Genomic DNA, 15,076 nt, shown 5'->3' with positions numbered 1-15,076 from the left:
ATTTCCATATATATAAGTAATGACATTATAAAATAAAAAATAAAATATATAAATAAGAAAATAAATAAACATGAAGTAGCCATTAGAGGCAGTAAAATACAAATCTTAAACATGATACCCAATATATTACTGAAATATTAATACAAATGCCCGTAGTATGGCAAAACTGTAGAGTGAAAATTTAACATAAACCTAACAATTAATCATAATTGGAAAGGTAGAGAAGAGGTAACAAGACAGAAACTGTAGCCGAAAGCCTACAAATAATTTAGAATATAATTTAAATCCAATTCAAATAAATCCATTTTAAAATTTAAAATGGATTTATTTGAATTGGATTCAAACCATTTCAAAGCTAGTTGGCTTTTCATCAGTGGGTGAAAAGCCAACTAGTTTTGAAACGGTGCTGTCTGGGTGGTGCCCACTGAGAATAAGTAACAATAGTCTTCTCTATTAGTGAAGCGTTACTTATTCAAGGTAGTGCAATACATAGGCAACTCGTGACGGATGAGCACAATATGAGATACAGATGAAATGATGCCCTTTATACTACTATCATCGTAGTTTTTCTTTAAGAGTTGCTATGGTGTATCTACGCTGACATTATATAGATATACAATCTTAAACTTAAAATATTATGCCTAATTGCATTTAGTTTTATTTAAATAATAAACATTAAAAAAATTTGGTCCCTGTTTTAAGCAGATTCATTTTAAGTGGAAGTTTCTGGAACCATTTATCCTTGGATAATGAGGTTCCATTGTACATAAAAAATATATATAGTTATAAATTTATATTTTATATCTAACTTCTTGCTTTATCATATTTCTTTATTCTTACCATCCTCAAATATGTATTCATACACTGCAATTGATAATATCATCCAAAAAAATACATCTTTTCTCAAATATTTATATATTTGAGAAAAGATGTATTTATATAAATATAAATGAGAAGATAAAACTTACTGTAATTACAATTAAAAAATTATAAAAGAGAGAGATTTTAATTAAAAAATAATAGAGTTAATATAATTAACGTGAAAAAAAATTGAATTTTAGTGACGCTTACAGAATTATATTTTAAAGTCTGCATAGCAAATTTAAGCAAAGTACACAACTGGTCAACATTCAAACTGGACAAAGCTGGTGAGCGACTCTCAGTGTCTTCTGCAGCCATGATCAACTTGCATTCAGGACAAACCCAGTCATCAGGTAAATCTTTATTCTGATTGGCACAGGACACATGATAAACACGAGGACACGTTTCACAGCAGAGCACAGTTCCTTCTTTGTGGCAAATCCAGCAGTATGAATCATTACGTCCAGTCTAATACATATGAGACACAAATATATAGTATTAATATTGGCAACATGATACAAGCAAAGCTTATAGAGCATCAGCAAAAAAAATGTTATTAATAAAATAAAATTTTTAAATAAATTTCTTTTCTGTTTATACTCCGGCACGACAACGAAGTCAGTAGTTTACAATAAATCGTCAATACAAATATTTATCATATTTAGTAGTCATGGGCTTGAACCCCGGTCCACTCGAGGAATGCGTGCTATGCACTTTCACTCCTGACCACTCTGCTACATCAGAGTCATCAAAAAAGGTGTCCGTGATTTCCCTTTTAATTATCTTCGGAGATATTTGATTGTTTGATGTGATCGTAGCAGCAAACAGTGTGGTAACTCACTAAGTTTTATTTGACACCTCAACAATGACTTTGGCTGCATCATGAGTGTGTGCAGAATGACTCCTATGTGCACCGCCTCAGTCAGTGTCAGTAATTTGGCAGTACAACAGAAAGCGCAGTGTATGTTGTGACGTTGCACTGTTATGACAGATTTAAATTCAGCATACCACACACACACTCGGCACTTTCTGTTGCACGGCCACCTTACTGACACTGACTGAGGGGGTGCATGTAGGAGTCATTCTGCGCATACTCACGGCGCAGCCAAGGTCATTGTTGAGGTGTCAAATAAAACTTAGCGAGTTACCACACTGTTTGCTGCTATGATTACAGCAATCGATCAAATATTTCAGAAGATAATTAAAAGGGAAATCATGGACACCTTTTTCTATGATCCTGTATAGTGAATAACAAAAACAAAATTAATTAAATTTAAGTACCCAAGCATATTTTTTATTATTAATATTTTTAAAAATAAATTATCTACTCCACTACTTTATTGTAGACTTTGTGTGAATTGCCACTTTCAGTGCAAAGAAAGAGGAATGAGTTTCACTCCCATGGATGCTTAATCTGGAGTAGATCCCGCATCAATCACATCGTCCTTTGAGAGTGGGATATCAGAAAGGATGAAAGAAGGATACACAATTTTTTTTTTTGTTATTTTGTGCTTCTTTTATTTGTTTGTTTGTTTATAAACCTCATTCTCTTAGTTCTGCTACTATTACTGGCATACATGTACTTAGATATAGCAGCTTTTGAAATTGCAGCATCTGTCCTTTTTTTTTTTTTTTTTTTTTCATTTTAAGAAGGCCTATACCATTAGCTTTAATATTCCAATTACAAACTAATGAAAATTACTAAAATAAAATCGACTGGAACCCTTGTCATGAGCTGGGCTACCAAAATAATTCAAGAAAATGGTTTTTAAATTACAGAACATAAAGTACAACTATCTATTCAGGTTTAACAATAATCTCCAACACAGTCTTGCAATGATATTCGGATGATTCAACCGTCCTAAGTGATATTTACTATTTGGAATGCTCACTTTAAAATAACCTTTTTTCAGTAATAAACAATAGTTTAAGCAAGGAACAAAAATGTTTTGATTATTATTATTTTTAATCATTCTGTAACAGATTAATAGGGGCTCACATCTGGTGAGTATGGGCTTGGCACTCCCAGGGTCCTGAGCCAGATATCATCATTCTTCTCTTTCTTGGTGATTCCCATTTACTTCTGACTCTCTCTCTCTCTCTCTCTCTCTCTCTCTCTCTCTCTCTCTCTCTCTCTCTCTCTCTCTCTCTCTCTCTCAGGGTAACGCGGAAATTTTTTTTTGGCTGGTGCAACATAAGCCTCAGGCTTCCTTGCACTGTGGCTAGTAATAATAATAATAATAGTTATCAGGAGTCAAAACTCTTACCTTTGTTGATTTGGCCTGAGAAGGAAGCTCTCTCATCTAAATGACAGAAAAAAATAATAATAGTATCATTATTATTTAAAAAAAAAGAAGAGAAGATAGAAAGCTAATTTTAAATGCATAAATAGCTAATTTTAAAAACAGGACCAGAAAAAACTCAAGCCATACCTGTGAACCATGAATGTGTAATAAAAATTAAACAGAAATATAGATATATTTCATAACACCAAGGTTAAAATATCACAACATAAATAAAACATTTTTTTTAATTATGAATCAAACATTTTACTGCATAACCAATATTTATTATTATTTTCTATTTATCTCTTTATAGAATAATCGGTATTAATTTTATCTGCTCAATTGAATTTGTAAACGTTTTTCTCATCTGAAAGCATTTCTTTTACAAATAATGACTGAAGCCTCTTCTCATTTAAAATATGCTCCACCATCATTAGGCATCATATATCATATGACTGGTCAACTTTTATTTCAATTCCAGTATTATTTACTTTCAAAAGTATATAAATGCTTTTAAATATTAATTTTCTTGACTATCCAACATTAGAGCAAAATAATTGTTAGAAATCAAACCAGAATCTTAAAAAAAAAAACTCATTTGTTCTTTTTAATATTCCCTAGATCTATTTACGATGCACATAACCTATGCTGTGGCAAATGCCCTCTATATTTAAAATAAATTAACATAAGAAACAAAATGCAAATTTAAACACCAACCCAACCAATAAACTAGTCTAAAGCAAATGCAAATATGCAATGAAATCATACTACAGTATATAAAATTAACATAAATAAGTAAATTAAATCAATTGTAATGACCACTCTCTGTGCATTAGACTTGCTGCTTTGTGACTCATTTTTTGAAATACAGAAAAATGATCTTGCTGCATGTCGATTCTATACAGATGTTGAATTGAATAACTCACCAAAGAATTGTGCCAACAGCAAAGAGAATTTTATGAGCAATGTATTACTGAGTTTAATTCATTTTCTATTTTTCATTCTGTATTTACTGGAAAAGGTCAACAACTGAAATAAAACCCTTTTTAAGTTCCACATACACCACATACTGGTGTTCCCTGATGAGGTGGTGCTTATAGGTTCCTTGTCTTTATTTTTTAATTTTATTTATTGTGGAAGTGGCATTCTTCCTTTTGGTAGGTGTAAGCATGTATGTCTCCTTGGTCATGGGGGTCCTCCATTTGCACTGTTGGCAGTGAATACTGCTTTTTTTTTTTTTTTTTTTTTCTTAATTTTATGATTTGATTTTATTTTGAAAATTAGGATATCTTTGTACTCAGATAGCAAAAATCACACGTTGCCAAATATAACCCTACTTGTAGCATTGTTAATTTCATAGTAATTGGTATTTTTGTTTCTATGCAATAGTCATGGAGTCATACCCACGTTTATCTTTATAGTAATATCATTCTGAAAATTACAAGTGCTGTGAATATCATTATGTCAATACTATGTATATATCATATACCACACAGATTCTACTATTAGAGCAACATGTACTAAGTGTGTGCAAAATATGCCAGCTTAAAGGCCATGGCATGTAGAAATAACTTGCTGAATTTTGAATTTTCAAACTCAGTTTATCTCAGTTGATTTTCCCCAGCCAAAAGTTACATAGGTTCATTTAACATTGTTATCATTCACCCATTGTTAAATTTAAATAATTTAAGTGCTTTGATTTAAATAACCATTATTTTACAAAAAGAAATTACTCAAGGAACACCAACAACAGTGAAATATTTACATACCATTACAACAGAACAAAGCCAGCCACCGAGGGGGGGGCAAGTCAGCCTCAGTAGGTGCCGGTCCCAAGCCTGGATTGGTGTCAGGAAGGGCATCCGGCCATAAAAAAAACTATGCCAAAACAAAAGAAAATGATAGAATGACGGAAAATAGATATGGAATGGCTAGAGCATACCCCATAAGCGACGCGCAGTCACATTGCCCGGAAACTGTGAGAAAAGGGTCAGGGCTACCGAACAAAGGACAGGTTCAGTTAAAGAAGTTAGTCCAGCTAGAGAAGAAGAAGAGGATGAAAAGTGTTAGAATACGAACATTGGGATGATGAATGGAAAGAGTAGAAAGATTGTGGATTTGATACAAAGAAGAAGAGTGAAGATCCTATGCCTACAAGAGACAAGGTGGAAGGGAAATAAAGCAAAAGAGCTCGGTGAAGGGGTACAAGTTGTTCTTTAGGGGAGCGGATGAGAGAGGAAGAAATGGAGTCGGTATTGTAGTTGATAAGGAGTTAAAAGATGGAGTGTGTGAGGTTAACAGAAGAAGTGATAGGATTATGAGCATCAAACTGGAAGTGGGTGGACACTTGACCACAATAGTATGTGCGTATGCCCCGCAAGTAGGATGCAGGGAAGAAGAAAAGGACAGTTTTTGGATGGAAATGGATCAAGTGGTCATGGTAATACCTGAGAAAGAGAGGTTGATTGTTGGGGGCGATTTAAATGGACATTTAGGAAGAAGCAAGAGAGAGAGAGAGAGAGAGAGAGAGAGAGAGGAAGGAAGAGTGTATGGAAGGTGGAGTATTGGGGAAAGAAATAGAGAAGGGGAGAGGATAGTAGAACACGCAGTGGCATTCGATCTGGCGATAGTTAACACCTACTTCAAAAAGAAAGAAAGCCAGTTGATAACATACAAGAGTGGGGAAAGGACAAGCCAGATTGACTATATCATGTGCTGTAGGAGGCATCTAAAGGAAACGAGGAACAGCAAGGTGATAAATGGAGAAAGTGTGTCTGCACAACATAGATTGCTTGTGGTCGACTGAGAGGTTGCAGTGGACAAAAGTAGGAAATATTCAAGACAGAGGGAGAAAAAGATAAAATGGTGGGGATTGAAAGAGGAGGATTTGAGGAAGGAGTTTAGGGAAAAGGTGCTAAAAGGAATAAAGTTACTGGAAGATATTCAAGAGTGGTGGAAGTTAAATAGCTGTATCATAAGGAAAGTTGGAGAAGAGTTGTAGGAGAAAACATCAGGAAAGGGGGTGCCAGAGGGAAAGGAGGCTTGGTCGTGGAATGAGGAAGTGCAATCGGTGATAAAACAAAAGAAGGAGATGAAGAAAAGATGGGATTTAACAGGTAGACAGGAAGATAAAGAAGCATATAAATTAGCAAATAAGAAAGCAAAAAGGGCTGTGGCAATAGCAAAGGCAAGGGCAGTGGACGAGGCCTATGGGGAACTGGAAAGGAAAGATGGAGATAGGCAATTGATGAGAATAGCCAAAGCGAGAGACAAGGCATCAAAGGACTTCTCATCAATAAAACAGATAAAAGATGAGAGGGGAGTGGTTATACAGGACCAGGAGAAGGTTAAGGAAAGGTGGAAAGACTATTTTAAAAAGTTATTAAATGAGGAAAACCCAAGAGCATTGTGCGAGGATGGAGAGACGAATGAAAGAGTAGTGGAAGACATAAGCAGGAAAGATGTGGAAAGCGCACTCAGAAAAATGAAGAGGGGGAAAGCAGTAGGTGTTGATCAGATACCAGTAGAGGTATGGAGAAGTCTGGGAGAAGAAGGGATTGATATCCTATGGGACTTTATGGAAAAACTGTGGCAGCAGGAGAGGATACCCGATGAGTGGAGGGAAAGTATACTTGTGCCAATCTATAAAGGAAAGGGTGATGTGCAGGAATGTGGGAACTACAGGGGAATAATGTTAAGCCGACCAGGCTAGCTAGGTGGGTAAAGTGCCTGTCTGGCAACTCAAAGGTCGCGGGTCCGAATCCCACCTCAGGCTTGGATCAAAGTACTGCAAAAACCTTGGGAGGTGCATTATGGCCACAGAAGCTGAAATTAATATCTCATTCAATGAAGATCTGGGAAAGAATTGAGGAAGAAAGGATAAGGCAGGAGCCGGAAATAGGATAGGAACAGTTTGGTTTCATGCAGGGAAGAGGAACAACAGATGCTGTCTTTGCTTTAAGGCAGGTGATGGAAAGATACAGGGAGATGCAAGCAGAGTTGCACATGGCATTCACAGACCTGGAAAAAGCATATGATAGAGTGCCCAGACAAGAGGTATGGAGATGCATGAGGGAGAAGGGTGCATCAGAAAAGTACGTAAGGCTTGTGAAGGAAATATACGAGGGAGCGGTGACTCAGGTTAAGTAGTAGTGTAGGTATGACTGAGGGGTTCTCTGTAGAAGCTGGACTGCACCAGAGATCAGCTCTTAGCCCATATCTGTTTGATCTGGTAATGGATGTGTTGGTGAGAGAAGTGAAGAGTAGAGCACCGTGGAGTATGCTGTTCGCGGATGATATCGTACTGTGCGAACCATCCCAAGGAAAGGTAGAGAAGAAATTGGAGGAACGGAGGAAAGCATTGGAAGAGAGACGCATGAGGATAAGTAGAACAAAGACAGAATATATGGTATTGAATGGAGAAGATGAGAGTTCTATAAAACTGCAGGAGGAAAAGCTACCATCAGTTTTTCGAAATTTAAGTATCTGGGATCGAACGCTGAGAGGGATGGAGGATTGAGTGCAGAAATACAGCATACAGTGCAATGTGGATGGTTGAACTGGAGAAAGATGAGTGGGGTGCTGTGTGATAAGAAAGTAAACTGCAGAATGAAGGGAAGAGTGTATAAAACTGTGTTTAGACCTGCATTGATGTACGGTGCTGAGACATGGGCGATTACAGGGGCCCAGGAGAAGAAGATGGAAGTGGTGGAGATGAGGATGCTAAGAAGGAGGTGTGGTGTGACGAGGAAGGACAGGATAAGAAATGACTACATCAGAGGTACGGTTAAGGTGGGGGCCTCTGAGTAAAAAAATGCAGGAATCTAGGTTGAGGTGGCTTGGACATGTGGAACGAAGAAGTGAGGAGTATGTGGGGAAGAGGTGTGAAAAGTTGGAGGTGATAGGGAAGAGGAAGAGGGGGAGACCTAAGCTGAGATGGAAGAACAAGGTGGCAGAGGATTTAAAAGAGAGAGGATGGAGGAGAGAGGAAGCCCAGGATAGGGAGAAATGGAGGAAAAGAATTAAGGATGAAAATGCCGACCCCATATAAACGTGGGAAGAAGGCGAAGTTAAAGAAGAAGAAGACAACAAAACAAAGATTATATTGACAAAGATATATATATTGTGTTTTTAAATAATTAATATAAATGTCTAAATGATTATTTTCAATTTATCACTTGCAACATTAATGTTATTGCCGTGTGGCAATTAGACATTATATGTGCTTGATATATTATAGTTTGATTGTTTAAACTACTTCAATTTTCTGGTATTTATTTTCTATAAAGGTATTAAGGTGTAGACGGAACAGGAGATTCAGTTAGAATGTGTAGTCTAACCTATTCCTGGGGGTCTGTAATGGTATTAAAGATATGATTAATACTAAATGAAGTTAAAGTTAAAATTATAATTATTTTAACAAACTTTAAATAGCATTAATTAAACATCAAATCAATATCAACTAAACATTTCTTTACCTGGTCATCTACCAGCTACTTCATCGGGGGCTTTGAGCGGATCGATAGCCAGATTAAAGGAATGTCTCATAATTACCCGTTTCTGTTAACTCCTTATCAGTTTTGCCATTGTATTGAGATTATTTTTGCTCTTATAAATTATTTAGTTAATTGAATAGGGATAGATATAATTTAATTTGTAATATCAGATAATTTTAATTTTTAGAAAAACTTTAATCTTAGCATCGTAATCAGCAAACTGGTGGAGGAGAAACAAAGCCCAACAGGTAATTATCGGAATAAGGGAGAAGAGTTATACTTATGGTAGCTGTCCGTTGGTGGTCTGTCGAAAAAAGAGGGGTTAGTCCCGTTCTCTGTTTGATATATAACAGGGTTGGTTTTAAGTGCGCAGCCACGCCTATTGTTAATTGATATTGTTGCAGTGCGATGCAATTTGTACGTCATGAGATGAGAGGTCTGATTTCTATGTAGGCCAGGGGTGGAGGCTGAGTCCGGGGGGAATACTTCTGATTTATTAGAAATTACGTGGTTAAAATAATATATACACGAATTGGTTGTTTGTTATTTACATGCATTGTCTATTGCTTTTTACATGAGTTAGTTGTTGCTATTTACGTGAATTAGTATTTGCTATCCCTTTGGACTGGATTAGTATTAGCAAATAGTACAGTAAACCCCCGCTATTCGCGGTATCTGTATTCGCGGTTTCGCGTATTCGCGGTCGCTGATTTAAACCTAAAAAAATTTGAATTTTAAAGCGCCGTGAACAAAACATGGGCGTGGCTAAAATCATTTTGCCTAGTCCACAGAGTAGTACAGTCAGTTGTCGTATAACACGTGTTTGCACTACCCGAATTCGATCATACACGATTTATAAACAGGGGAACGAAATCTTATATAACACGAACCGAATTCGCTTATGCACGATTCGCTTTTGTGATTACAAGAAATGGCAGTCAGACAGGAATCACCCCAACTGAACCCAACATAGGAATAAAGAGAAGATTCTGAAAATGGATTTATTTTTTTACAGCAGTGCAGGGAAAAACACATTTCACCATAATAACGTAAAATTCCAGCTATCGGTATTATCGCAAATGCAATTAGATCGAGTTTACTACCCGTTTATAACAGATTCCACTAGCAGGAAAGCAACTGGAAATTGTTTTTATTGTTTTATTGTTTACTAAAGCAGAAATGTGCTTTAGTGAAATGTGAGCTAATGAGGTGTTAATAGAGTTGTCTCTGCCTTTATGGCGTTGTTTATTCAGTTGCCATACGCTCACAGCTTTGTTTATGTGTATCAAGCGGGCTTCCTCATTTTGTAATTGTGCTTTATTCCCTAAAAATGAATAAAAATAACTTAAAAGTTGTAAAAAGGAAGCGTCCTGCGCTCAATGGGTGGGGGAGTGACAAAATTGCGAGCGCGGATGTTTCACGCTAATCCTTGTTCAGTATGTGTAATGCACTTGTCATAGAAGGTTTCATCTCTTGCTTTTAATTGATACATTTACAAAAGTGAAAATCTACCATTTTGCAGTGTGTTGGTGTAACCAGACTTTTTCGAGCGTGTTAACGTTAAAAGAAAGTGACTTTATTGTGGACAAATTATTTTCTAATCCTACAGAAATATGCCCGCGAATAACAAGGGAATTGTGAAAAGATCAAAGAAGGTGATGACATTAGCGAGTAAAATTGAATTGTTAGACAAAATTTCTAATGGTGAAAGTGTCTCCTCAGTGGCAAAACATTATAAAATCAATGAGTCAACGGTGCGATCAATCAAGAAATCGGAAGAAAAAATCCGCCGTAGTGTCCGTGAAAACGCGCTAATTGCATCAAAAATTTGCTCTATAACTCGTGATGTGAAATTAGAAAAAATGGAAAAGGCTTTAAATCTGTGGATAGAAGACCGAACTCACAATAAAATCCCGTTGAGTTCACTCATCATTCGTGAAAAGGCAAAACACCTTTATCAGCGCTTCAGCGAAACTGGTGATAGCACTGGCGGGATAAGTTTTTTAGCCAGCAAAGGCTGGTTTGAAAGATTTAAAAATCGATATGGCCTTCATAATGTGAAACTGGTAGGCGAGTCTGCATCAGCGGATTTCGTGGCTGCAGAAAGTTTCCCAACTGAACTAAAAAAATTAATTATTGACAAAGGATATGTTCCCGAACAGGTGTTCAATGCAGACGAAACTGGGTTGTTTTGGAAGAGAATGCCAGCCAGAACATACTTAACACAAAATGAAAAATCTGCTCCTGGATTCAAAGCTTCCAAAGATAGGCTTACTCTTTTGTTTTGTGCAAACGCTAATGGACACATGATCAAACCAATGCTCGTGTATAAATCGCAGAATCCACGTGCTTTGAAGGGAAAGAATAAAGGTCATCTTCCAGTTTATTGGAAATCCAATAAAAAAGCCTGGGTAACAACTACACTTTTTAGAGAGTGGTTTAATGATAGCTTTGTGCAAGAGGTGGAAAGTTACTTAGCTTCAAAATCTTTGCCTTTCAAAGTTCTGCTTCTTATTGACAACGCGCCAGGACATTCAAGCAGTCTAGAATTTGACCACCCAAACGTTGAAATTGTGTTTTTGCCACCCAACACCACATCACTTTTACAACCGCTAGACCAAGGTGTGATTTCTGCGTTTAAGTCCTACAATGTTAGGAGAACTTTTACTGGCTTAATTGAAAAAATGGAAAGCGAGTCAGACTTAACTATAAGCCAAAGTTGGAAAAATTATAACATTGCAGATTGCCTGATCAACATCAAGACATCAGTTGATGAGATAAGTGCATCTACAATTAACGCGTGTTGGCGAAAATTGTGGCCAGAAGTGGTTGTTGCTAAAACAATCCCTAATGTCAATGAACTGGTTGCCGATATTGTAGAAATCGCACATGGAATAGAAGGCGGGGGCTTTGAAAACATCGATGCAACAGACATTCAGGAACTTATTGAGACTCATGCAGATGAACTTACAATAGAAGAGTTGGATGAATTAGTAACAAGGTCAAATGAAAACCAAAATGATCCTGAGGAGGAAGATCTCGACGTTGTTAGACCACAGTTAAATAGTAAGTCATTAAAAGAAATCTTTAGCCTCTCTATACAACTTTCAGAAAAGGTGGTAGAAACGGATCCTAATTTGGAAAGAAGCATCAAGTTTAAACGAGACCTAGAACAATTACTCCTGCCTTACGGGGAAATTCAAAAGGAGCTCAATAAAAAAATGAAGAAACAAACTTCGATTATGAGTTATTTTTCGCCCAGCAATCCATGTTCTTGATATGTTTTTGAAAGGTTTGTTTAAAATGTCTAATAAATATGTACAGTATTACATTTAATAAATTGTTTCTTATTTTCATTTCGATGCCTTATGCTTGTATTTTTCTATGTACTTTCTACGTTTGTCTATGTACATAGTCATATTATGTAGGTAAGTACTGTACACATAATATGTACAGACAAAATTTTAGACTAATTTTTGTTATATATTTCATACTTTGGAACGGAACCCCTTTATTACTATGGGAGCCATAACTCAGTATTCGCGGAATTTCTCAGGAACGTAACCCCCGCGAATAGTGGGGGTTTACTGTACTAGCAACTAAATTGAGGTGTATAAGGCACCTCAATCAGATTGAGGTGACTTATATCTCGCAGGTGCCTAGTCTCCAGCCACTGCAATTTGCAGAACTTAAGCCTTTCTTGGTAAGAGGACCACTTCGCTCCCCTCACCAATCCTGTTGCCCTTCTCTGTACACGTTCAAGCAACTCTACATACTTCCTAAAATGAGGCCTCCAGAAGGGATAATCACCTCCTTTTCAATGCTAGCAAAATTCCTGTATATCATTGACAATAACCCATGACCTGCTATGGCAGCATGTCTGTACTGCATAATTACTCCCAGGTCTTTTTCATTTTCTACCAGCCTAAGTGTAGTACTACACAGTTGGTATGTTTCTCTGGGGTTATTTTTACCCATATGCAGTAATTTGCATTTGTCAATGTTAAACTTCAGTTGCCACTTTTCAGCCCATCTTACCAAATTTTCTAGATCCTATTGCAGTAGCACAGTGCCATTATTGTCATTAAAAAGCTGCCAACTTTTGTATCATCTGAAAACTTCAACATTAACCTGAAATACCTCCATCAATATCATTGATAAATATACAAAAACTTCATTATCAATTAAATTGTACTTTTAACTATACATATAACGACTTGGGTTACGTAACATAAATAATTAGTAAAAAATAAATAATTAATACTTAACTTGATACGGAAGTTATATAAAGGGATTTCGTAGATAAGACTCGATACTAAAACATAAATATAGCGTTGTAACTGTGTTGGGATATAAGTTTAGTGTTTTAATTTTGTACTGAAATTTAAATTTTATTGAAATAAAATCAAAATCATGATCAGTGATCACTCAGACCAGAGCAGCAAAGCAAAAGGCTCAAGCAAATGGGAGTGCTGTGGCTCAGGGGAGAACTGAGGGGGGGCACTTGCCCTCTGAATCACAGCCTATTAAAATGCACTACTTGCTTGATGTTTGTGAAGCAGTCGGGTACGGGACATGATACTGCCATGGGGGATGTCCTTGTGTGTGCGCGATGCAAGGAGTGTAAGCAAAACAGGCGACAACTCAGCGTTGTTATGGGCCTTTATGAGAGCTTGAAGGACACGGTGGATGCCCTCGAAGGATTAAAAGTGAGGGGCCCATCAAGCTCTCAGCTGCCCACATCAACGCCAGAGCTTGCACTTGGTCATCTTGCAACACAGCAGCAGCCCCCAAGGCAGAATGCGCTGGTCCCAAAGGAACTAGTAGTTGTTGGTGACTCTATTGTCAGGGAAACGGGAAACATGCTTTGTAAAAAGGATAGGTGGAACAAAACCAGGGTATGTCTGCCAGGGGCAAAGGTTGATGACGTTGTAGAGCGGATATCATCTTTTAAGGGCACAAAAGGTGATATAGTTGTACATGTTGGCACTAATGATATTAAGAGTAGGAGACCGGCGGAATTACTTAACAAGTACAAGTCACTGTTGAAAAAAAGCCGTGAATTAGGGTTGAATTTGAAAGTGTCTGCAATTCTGCCCAGACATGATAGGAGGGAGTGTATAATGAGAACCCTGTCAATCAATTCAGCCCTGGAAAGATTGTGCAAGGCTCAAGGGGTAGAATTTTTTTTCAGCCTGGTCTGTACTTGTTAACAGGAGAGACTGCTTCTACAGGGATGGGACACACTTAATTAGAAAGGGTGCAAGAATGTTTGCTGATGCTATCGAGGCAGTGTTAGGTGGGTCGGAAAACTGCTAGATTGGTGGGATACAAGGACTAATAGATTAACAGTAGCCACTGGCAGAGGTGAAAGTGATTCTTGCACTGCTTCTATTGGAATGAGCCGCAGCCTGGAAAATAAGATGCAGGATATTTCAGAGACTGCTGGGAATCATTGGGGTACAAGTAAACACATGGGTTGTGTTAGGGTAGCTAAGAAAAAGAACAGGTGCATGTATACTTGCGTGTACACCAATGCTAGGACTTTAGTAAATAAATTTGATGAATTTGAGGTATTGCTCAAAACATCAAAGGCAGACATTGTGGGATTTCAGAGACGTGGTGTTACACAGATATAAGGAATGCAGAACTGGAATTTGGGGAGTACAATGTCTACAGAAGGGATAGACAGGATAGGAAGGGAGGAGGGGTTATGCTATTAGTTAAGAAATACATAAAATCCAAGGAAGTGAAGCCAGTCGACACTGCTGGACAGTGCAGTGTCGAGTCAGTTTGGTGTGACATAAGCATTGGGAGATCAAAATTGAGAATAGGATTGTGCTATAGGCCTAATGACTCTGATGAGTGTAATAAGAAATTGTACAGGGAAATAGAGTGGGCCAGTAAATCAGAGAGTATTAAAATCCCCCATTATAAGACATTATAATCCACCATATATTGACTGCAATTTGGGGGCTGGTCACTCACACACTAGCAAGGCTTTTGTGGATTTATTGGATGATTGTTTTCTACATCAGCATGTTCGGGAGGCAACTAGAGGGAGTAATACTCTTGATTTGATTATCAGTAGTGATTCTTCATGCATTAAGAATCTGCAGGTAAATGAACCACTAGGTGGCAGTGATCACAGTGTGCTGCAGTGGGATTTACTCAAAGAGGTAACTACCATTAGGGATAAAGGGAAGGGTTATTGCTTTCGTAAAGGCGACTACGATGGACTGAGACAGTATATAAATTCTATACAGTGGGACCAACTGATGACGTTACCAACAGCAAATTCAAAATGGGAAGCATTCGAGAGAACTTATCTTGGAAGCTACTAGGCTTTACATACCAACTAAGAAATATTGTTCACGGTTTAGGCCTTAAGTGAATGTCAGATGAACTAATGAGACATATGGCAGAGAAGAAAAA

The 15,076-nt window shown here is 37.3% G+C and overlaps 1 protein-coding gene across 3 annotated transcripts in view; it reads right to left on the bottom strand.

Annotated features, from left to right (window-relative positions):
* The window catches only part of LOC150085473 (uncharacterized), a 620,530-nt gene that overhangs the window by 416,298 nt on the left and 189,156 nt on the right, over positions 1 to 15,076 (bottom strand). For all 3 annotated transcript variants that reach the window (XM_090374054.1, XM_090374052.1, XM_090374053.1), the window contains exons 6-7: positions 3,129 to 3,164; positions 1,072 to 1,329 (exon numbers count right to left, since the gene is read on the bottom strand). In XM_090374054.1, the coding sequence (XP_090230180.1) occupies positions 1,072 to 1,329; positions 3,129 to 3,164 (294 nt within the window). The remainder of the gene's footprint in view (positions 1 to 1,071; positions 1,330 to 3,128; positions 3,165 to 15,076) is intronic.

Source organism: Mastigoproctus giganteus, chromosome 5 (assembly GCF_048544385.1).
Source record: "Mastigoproctus giganteus isolate SK-2022 chromosome 5, ASM4854438v1, whole genome shotgun sequence".
Classification (NCBI taxonomy): Eukaryota; Metazoa; Arthropoda; class Arachnida; order Uropygi; family Thelyphonidae; genus Mastigoproctus; species Mastigoproctus giganteus.
The sequence above is the reverse complement of the archived record's forward strand: the minus strand, read 5'-3'. Positions and strand labels throughout refer to the sequence as shown.